The sequence below is a fragment of the Salvia hispanica genome, chromosome 6 (genome assembly GCF_029641045.1).
Source record: "Salvia hispanica isolate PSC_SH4W2 chromosome 6, Shi_PSC_v1, whole genome shotgun sequence".
NCBI classification, from domain to species: Eukaryota; Viridiplantae; Streptophyta; class Magnoliopsida; order Lamiales; family Lamiaceae; genus Salvia; species Salvia hispanica.
This window is the reverse complement of record NC_142697.1, coordinates 29,466,175-29,474,802: the sequence shown is the minus strand read 5'-3', so window position 1 is coordinate 29,474,802 and position 8,628 is coordinate 29,466,175. Positions and strand designations below refer to the sequence as shown.

Below are 8,628 nucleotides of genomic sequence, written 5' to 3'. Positions count from 1 at the left end.
CCTCCACAATTTGAAGCCCATATGGACGGAATTGAGCATATGAAAGCTCAACTTGGTATTCGGTCTCGATCTAACTTGGGTGCACCGCCACCGACTTCGGGAGATGATTCGCCGGCGGAGTAGTTTTTATAATTTAATTTAGAGTATTTTAATTATGTATTTTTATTTTTTTTAGGATTTTAATTATGTATTTTTTTTATTTTTTAGGATTTTAAATTATGTATTTTTTTTATTTTTTAGGTTTTTAAATTGTAATTTTTATTTTATTTAATGAAGTGTGTTTTTATTAATTGAATTTGTTGGAATTAAAAATAAAAAATGAAATTGAATGAATAGTTAAGAGATGGAAGGATGCAGGTATTGTCTCTTAGTTAAGAGATGGGGTGAAAAGTATAGCAGGGCTCATGAATAGTTAAGAGATAAGATGATTAAGAGATGAATAAGAGATAGAGACATGGATGGCCTAAGTAGTACTCCCTCCGTCCCACATTTGTAGTAACATTTAGTTATGGCACGAGTTTTAAGGAATTGGGAGAGTGTGTAATTAATGAAGTGAGAGGTGGAGTGTGTAATAAATGAAGTGAGTTGGTGGAGTGAGATGGTGTAGTGTGTAATAAATGAAGTGAGATGATGGAGTGCGTAATAAATTAAGTGAGTTGGTGGGTCCCTCTTTGACTTTTTGGTTTGTTATTTTTGTTTTGATTTATTTTAATGTAGATAATGGCATTTGGGTGTAATTTTAGTGCATAATGGGGTAAAATTTTGTGTGCAAATATGGTAAATTCTAAATATTACTCTAAATGTGGGACGGACTTTTATGGCAAAATGTTACTACAAATCTAGGACGTAGGGAGTACTATAGTATTATAGTTAGATGCATTGAGAAGACCAAATGAGTTGCAATTTTCACAGTACTAGTCTACTAGCTTATTTAATAAGTTTCCCTACCATAGAGAAAGACTTCCAATTCGTCATTTTTATATTATCACTTCACTGAATTTCGTTAAATTTGGATGCATGAATATACATAAAAATTATGGTGCGGAAAATGTGATTTTAATGATTTTATATTAGTAAGAGAGAGACTACAACAAAGTTCAAGTACAGTACTCCATAAACAACAAAGGGAAAAGAAATAAACTACCAAGACACAACATAGACATTCAAGTTAATTAGTGTTAATTATACTTACAATAACTAATAGTAGGTGCGTAACTCGGCGTAAAGTATAACAAAGTTCAAGCATAATTGAAAAGGTAATCTAATAAAGAAAAAAAAAGTCAACCATTTACCAAGACACGAAATCAAATGTATGTATAATGTATGTATGTATGTAATTAATTAGGGAGCTTGGTTAATTCTTAACTACTATTCCACGAAGGTCATGTTTGATAGGGGTGATAACTCATGTAGGGATGGAAATCCATGCCCTACATGAGTTATCACCCCTACTAAACATGTTATAATGACATGTTTAGTGTAATTAATTAAATTGTACTTTGATTTAATTACATTTTGCTTCGATTAAGATAGAAAATCTCTCTTCAACCAGTAAAACAAAGTATATACAGAAAAACACAGAGATCTCAATTCTATCCATCTCTCACGAGGCAAGCACGCGATTTCCTCTCGGTTTTGAAACACAAGTGAAATCCGGGTAGTCGACAAAGCTCACGGAGAGATCAAGCTTTGGTGACTCCAGCTCCAAGACAACCTTATCACACACAAACCCCAACAAGTTTGCAAATCAAAAATACAAGTTTGTAAAAGAAATTTCAATCTTGATTCTAATGCTCGTAATACTCGTGTATGGTAACATACCACGATGTTTTCTCCTTGCCGAAGAATTGGAGCTGGAACATAAAGATTGCATTGTGGTCCAACGCTCTGCAAAACACAAGTTTTGGTGGAAAATGCCATTAGCATTAGCTTTCAAAACAGAGATGAAATCCAACAAATGCACAATTTTTACCGGCCAAAAACGCCCAATGTTGATCTTATTCACGAAAGCTATTCCTTTACTCCACCCTCTGAACGATATGTATGTGTCCGCAACTTTGGTGATGTTGAAGCGACCGCTGTAAAATGCAGGCTCCGGATCAAGCTCTGCACAACACAAACCAAATATTACTACCACTAATATCAGCGGACATTTCACGTTGGAGGCACAAGAAAGACATTTCATAGCTTACTACAGAATTTCACAAGGATAAAGAGAGCTTACTCTTCTGGCCTTTTAACCGTTTCCGAGTCATTGGATCGTGAATGATGGGGTTGATATCTCGGGCTTCATTGACATTTTCAAGAGAAATGGGAAGCATTGTCCAATTATGCAGAGGCCTTCTATCCAGATATACAGGAGACAAAATGCCCTGAGGCAAAGGAAAGAATATGACATTAATGAAAGGCGAAATTTTTCATTTTCTCTTTGGAATCTCTTGAAAGAGCAAAAAAAAAGTGATTTCTAGGTTTCGTCATAAACCTAATTGGTTACTTCCAGTTACGTAAATCAACAGTTCAAACCGAACTTAAAGAGCTTTTCTCATTTTCATATCTGTAAAAGTGCATAAAGAAGACCCGTCTCTAACTTGTTCAAGAGTTATGGTGTTTAGTCTCTCGACCTTTTGGTTTAGGATTAGTAAATTTCAAGATGATACCATAAAGGATAAGAGTATATTTACCTTTCTGTCAAATATGTACGGCCCATAATTCAAGCGACCCATGTTTTCAACCTATATGAGGAAAACACAGCCGACAATCTCAATGACGATGAAGTTTTATGTAGATTTAAGTGGACAAATTGATATGAGTTGCAAGGAAAAGAACTCTCGAACAAATGAGATAGAAAGTATCTGTACCAAGATAAACAGTTGATTTTTCGATTCACATGTTAAGGAAGGTAGAGGAACGGGTTTATTTGACCATCTTGTGATCACTCCAACGTACGTTGGCCGTCTCCCACTATCTTCAGCACAGGAAACAAACACTTGAGCTCTATCATGCACCTGTTAATTTGAGACGATATCATTATGAAATGCAACTACGATGAAATACAACCAAGAAAGTTTAGCAGCTATTGATACGATGAGAAGACCTTTGGTATTGATAACAGACTTCCATTGCCTTGTGGAGTGTAGTATGAGGAATACGACACGAAGCCAAAATTCTGAAATAATTAAACAGGAATTTGTAGTAATAATTCATTTCTTAAGCATTTGAAAGAACAATCAAAATATTTTTTGTACTTTATCACCTGTCCAATAGCTTCCATTGAAACCGGGTTTTCAGACTCTACAGCATCGGCAAGGTCTGTCATCCTGGTTGCGTCATACAAAAACGAGCTTTTATGTAGCTTGATACGCCCATAAGCTACCTTTTCATTGTTGGAAGGGACGGAAGCAAGAGGCTGAGGGCTATATTTTGCGATGACACTTCTCAAAGCTGCAAGCAATATGAAACCATATTGAAAAGATGGATTACCATTAAACGTTTAGTAAAGGATAGAGATTATTATGCATTGCACACATGTACCAACACACAACACAGTCAGCCATAGCAGTATACGAAACTAAAAAAAAAAAAAAATTACCTTCGAATGGATAAGGATGTAAAGAAAAGAAGTCTCTTTGTAATTTTTAACATTACCAAGATTTCAGATTAGGATACATAGCTATATAATATGAAAGCTAGGCAATTTGTTGAAAGCTTAGTCACTCAGTTGAAATTTTGTTAGATTAAAATGTCGATTGTAAGCATCCATTTCTTGATATTGACGTTGTTTATTTCAAATCTTTAGCCGGAAGAAGTTGCATCCGCTAGCAATATTTCAGACATTTAACGACCATGAAATAAGAAATGATGAGATGTATTAAATATAGTGTCTAAAGGTAAGATTACCTTTGTACTTTGCATTGTCCACATCACCCGATTCACTTATTGGTGCATCCTAGTCCAACACAAGGAAGGAGGAGTTAGAAAGAGATTGCTGAACTTTTAGAAGAAAAGAACAGAGTAATGATCTGCCTCACGTAATCATAAGATGTAAGATCTGGCTTGTAGGCCGACTCATCATCTCCGGTGTTTGCACCATTATAGAATCCAAAGTTCGTCCCACCATGCGCCATCTAGATTCACAAGTACATGGAATCCATTGAGCAGAAACAAATAGTTACAAGAAACGAAGGTTGAGGGCGTTTTCGTACATAGAGAACAGCGGATCCATTCTTTGCCAAAATCTTGTCCAAGTAGGCAGCAGTAAACACTGCACCCGTGGTTGCAATAGTCTCCCCCCAGTGTGTAAGCCAACCAGTATAGAACTCCCTGAAACGATAACCAAGCAGAAAATTATTGATATATTTAGTGGTGCCGACGTAGAGTCAAGAAAAAAATAGGGAGAGAATTAACATAAAGACTAACGATGACAGAGGAGGCGATTTCCCCGGTGCATTGAACTCTTTCTGCAGCTTGAATTTCGGCCACGGGTCGTCTCCGGTGGTGAAGTCAACCGCTGCAAATAAATAAAGATGTGAAGTTCAAGTATTCTGAAAGGTATATCCAATCCAATATACAAATTATGTGGAACAATGATTAGTCATTGAAAATTATCCTTTATTGATAATTTCTATACCACCTTGACACAGTCACAGAGTAATGAAAATTGATTAGTCAGTGGTTTAACAGACGAAGCAATATCTAAGTTGCAAACCAGAGACTCATCTCGACAACTCATCTAACCTGAGAAAACAGCATCTCCTTGTATTGTTCCTTTCTCCAGATTTACCCTTTCACCGCCATCAGTAGTATACCTGCAAACACCAGCAGAAATTTCAAAGCGACAGTGAAGATATAAAAGAAGGAGAAGGTAGTCAGTTTTGGATCAATGTAGAAAGAGTACAACGCAGGAAAAAATTTCTACTATCTTTTCGTCATTTAATGCAATTCATAGTGTCACAAAGAACTACATGCTCTGTAGTTAGTTTAGTTTGCAATTGAACCAAAGTTCGAAAGGTTTATGTTTGATTTCAATACATCAATTGGACAAATGAACCTGGTTTCTCAACCAGTAAATACTAGACTTACAGTATTATATCATCTCCAAGGTGTCTCCTAGCTAGTTTGACCAGATAATGCAAGTAAGCTTTGTCGTCTCCATAAGAACCAAATTCATTTTCAATCTGTTACAATTTTGCAATTAGATTACAACACTAACACGGTCAAAGAAAGGCAGACTGTAACATCGTTTAGTTTGATTTCATGTCAATATACTTCAATTCACAGTCACTATTCATACTTACTTAGCAGAAACGTACACTTGCTTTATATATTCTAGTAACATTGTGCCATAGTGTAGTTTTATCCTACCTGGACCATTACAATCGGACCACCATTGCTGTAAAGAAGCGGAGACACTTTTGGAAGTAGGATTCCCCACCACTTCTCAACCTGCAGTTATGTCCCAACAACCATTAAACATTCCTATTAACTACTGAAGGAATGAAGGGTAAACACCAAAAAATAAGTATTCTACAGTAGCTAGACAATTAAGAGAACTTAGTGAATCCCATGCATTTGAATCCAGATTTCTTGTATTCCCAGTGTTGTATGTATACATAGAACAATGAAACAATCTGATATTCATCCAATTTTTTAACTTAGCCGACCTTGTTTATTTTTTGGAATCATTTTAGCATGGGTTAGATTTACATTTTGTAGGAACTTATAAGTGAACAAGGTAAATCTATAGATAAATAAAACAATCAAGCAAGTAAGATTATTTTACAGCTGATGAAGCATGTAGAATATTAGATTATACCAATCCAAGGTAGGCAGGGTCTGATGATCTTAATCTAATAGGAGGCTCTTCGGCAAGCAACCAAGCAGGGAAGCCACCCAAATCCCACTCTACGACCACAAAAAATAAGAAAGGTAAGTAGAAGGAATTATCAAAGAAAGAACTGCTCGCACAAAATTGCATCACAATTCCTAGCTGATAAAAATATGATAGATAATGAGCTTAAATTATGTGTGTATGGAATCAAAGAGAGGACTCATGCAACAAGGACGAAGTGGAAAACACATTAAGGTCAAAATCTGCCACCTGAGAATCTTAAAGTTGATGGTTTAAAAGGGGGAAAACTCCAACCACGCGATAATAGTTATACTTGACCTTTTCCAGCTAGGATCAACATGAAAAACTCATGCAAGTATTAATTAGAAGCGAAGGATATTTGCTGATGGTAAGAAAATGCCAAAAGAGAGAGAGTATTTAAAGCAATTGATTCGCATACAAAAACATATGGTTTTTCAAACCTTGTACTTCTTCCATTGCTAGATAAGTACTCACTTCCAAATTTCAATTATTCCATAACCAACTATGCTAGGTAAAATTCTGCATAAATGCACATATAACTTGCAAAACCAGAGATGCTATATTGCAGTTTATCATTTGTAATCACACAAATTATCAGCATGAATGTTATTGAATCATCCAGAGTACAAAGCACAAAATTCTATAATCCAAGCATTTCAGAATACGTAAAAGTTGAGTCAGCCTTCAGCAGAGTAAAGACTCAAATTCAGATGCAAAATCCAAATACTCAATAGGATTTCAAGAAATAAGCTTTTATTATAACCCACTTGAAAGTTTACTAACCGCCACAGATATAGGGCCCAGGACGCAGCATAACCAACAAATCCAATTCCTTGCATAGCTCGAGAAATGAAATTATGTCTGCAATGCCCTCAAATACCAGATGGCCTTGTTTCGGCTCATGTAAGTTCCAGGGAACATAAGTTTGAATCGTGTTCAATCCCAATGCCTTTGCTCTCAGCAGTCGATCTCTCCAGTACTGAAACTCATTATTTACACAAATTTACAGATTAGTATGCCACCATGAGAACACACAATATCCACCTAACTACGGTAGCTTTAGTCCTGAACATCATTATACTTCCTCTCCTTCGACTTCTCCATTCCACATGTTTAGTAAATAGTAATACTAAGCACTAAAAGTACCCAATATTTATGCAAGTACAAGCACATGATGCTTGGTCTAAGGCTCTAACTGAATAAAATTACTAAGACCATAGCAACATTACACACCTCGGGATGCACTCGGAAATAATGCAAGTCTCCTCCAATTATCCTAAACGGCTCCCCATCTCTCCAAAACATGTCCTCTGCAATCTCAAACTTATGTGTGTGTCCCTGTCACAGTATAGCATGTTAAGGGCACATTAACACTTCACGCCATTGAAACAAGCAGTGCACGAATTACTAATCATCAAAAGTTTTTGAAAAACTTCCTTTAAAATCATCAAATTATCGAGGTGTTTTGTGTGAATTGTGGACAATAGCCCCCATCACCATGTCAAGCAATAAGAAAATTATCTTTTCGAAATTTCAACACTCAAAACTCAGAAAATTTAGCCCCCACCAAGGCGATTACTTCAACTTTCAGCCCTCCCCATTCTGGCTTATCACAATAAGGAGAAAAATGCACATAATTACACTAAAAGAGACTGCCATACATTCACAAAATAAATACTCCTCTCTCCCTCAATTTCAATTGTGGAATCAACCCTCAATTTTTCCACTGCTTAAATAAACATTCCTTTACTTGATCATAACCACACATCACTCAATCAAACTACAAAAAATCACAACATAAACCAAATACCTCAACCAAACCAAGATAAAGAAAGTAAACTGTACCAAATGAGTGAAAAAAAAGTAATCTTTTCCCAGATTAACTTACATTATCCAAGTGAAATTGGGAAGAATGATGAGAAGTGGACGGCAGAGGAGCAAAAACACCCAAGACGAAGAGGGCTATGAAGAAAGTCAATATGAAGGGGGTAGCTCTCCCCAGGCTTCGGATTCTTGCCATTTTTCTGAGGCGATGATGAAGCCCAGTTGCCAGTTTTACTGCTTTGTGATCAGCTGAGCTGAAGCTGAAGCTGCAGCTTCGTGCTTCCTAGCTTCATCAATTGTACGGAACAGTCGACTGCTTTATTTTATCGGGCCGGGCTTTATTGTCGTATAAACCGGCCGGGCTCGGTTACTTACATTTTTTTTTGCTAGTTAAATTATACTGTAAAAGGTGAAGTTTGGTCCTAAACTAAAATACGAATATAATAAATATTCACTTTTTAAAAAATAGATCTATAACAAATACTTCCTCCGTCCGCTATGAGTCTCATTTATGGGTTGCACAAATTTTACGAAATGTTAAAAAAAGTGAATGGAAAAAAATAAGTGGAATAAGGGTCCTCCTCACACTTGTATATATTAGTTTTAAATGAAATGTAAGTGATATGAGTTAGTGGAAAGTGGGACCCTATTACCATTTATAGTAAAAGTGAACCGGGACTCCTATTAGCGGACAGACTAAAATGGAAAAACGAGACTCCTATTCGCAGATAAATGGAGTAAAATCTTTGTCGTAGTGGTCCTTTTCTGATCATTCCGTCAAAAAACTAACGATCATATCACTGTATAATTAGCTTTGAGATTTAATTCTTCGATGGAACCATAAAAAAAAAGTTTTCTTTTGCCATATTTTTATTTGTTATGGAACTAAAATTGACCGTCACTCATTCTAATATGTCCCACAATTTTAGGCATAG

General features: G+C 36.0%; 1 protein-coding gene across 1 annotated transcript; it reads right to left on the bottom strand.

The window, feature by feature from the left end:
- Nucleotides 1-1,439: 1,439 nt before the first annotated feature.
- Nucleotides 1,440-8,006, bottom strand: BGAL17 (beta-galactosidase 17). Its single transcript, XM_089060134.1, has 19 exons — nt 7,758-8,006; nt 7,103-7,207; nt 6,653-6,848; nt 5,813-5,901; nt 5,362-5,442; nt 5,080-5,174; nt 4,735-4,805; nt 4,417-4,507; nt 4,203-4,320; nt 4,029-4,124; nt 3,898-3,946; nt 3,254-3,441; nt 3,095-3,166; nt 2,859-3,005; nt 2,682-2,732; nt 2,225-2,372; nt 1,973-2,106; nt 1,822-1,887; nt 1,440-1,714 (listed from the first exon to the last, which is right to left on the bottom strand). Exons 1-19 carry the CDS (start codon nt 7,887-7,889, stop codon nt 1,604-1,606), a joined length of 2,040 nt encoding a protein of 679 aa, XP_088916260.1. The 5' UTR covers nt 7,890-8,006; the 3' UTR covers nt 1,440-1,603.
- Nucleotides 8,007-8,628: the final 622 nt, after the last annotated feature.

Coding starts and splice junctions, on each gene's coding strand:
- BGAL17 (XM_089060134.1), bottom strand. CDS start 7,889: ATGGCAAGAATCCGAAGCCTGGGGAGAGCTACCCCCTTCATATTGACT. Junction 3,947..4,028: donor ATCTTACATCTTATGATTAC/GTGAGGCAGATC, acceptor GTGTTGGACTAG/GATGCACCAATAAGTGAATC. Junction 1,715..1,821: donor GGCAAGGAGAAAACATCGTG/GTATGTTACCAT, acceptor GTGTGTGATAAG/GTTGTCTTGGAGCTGGAGTC.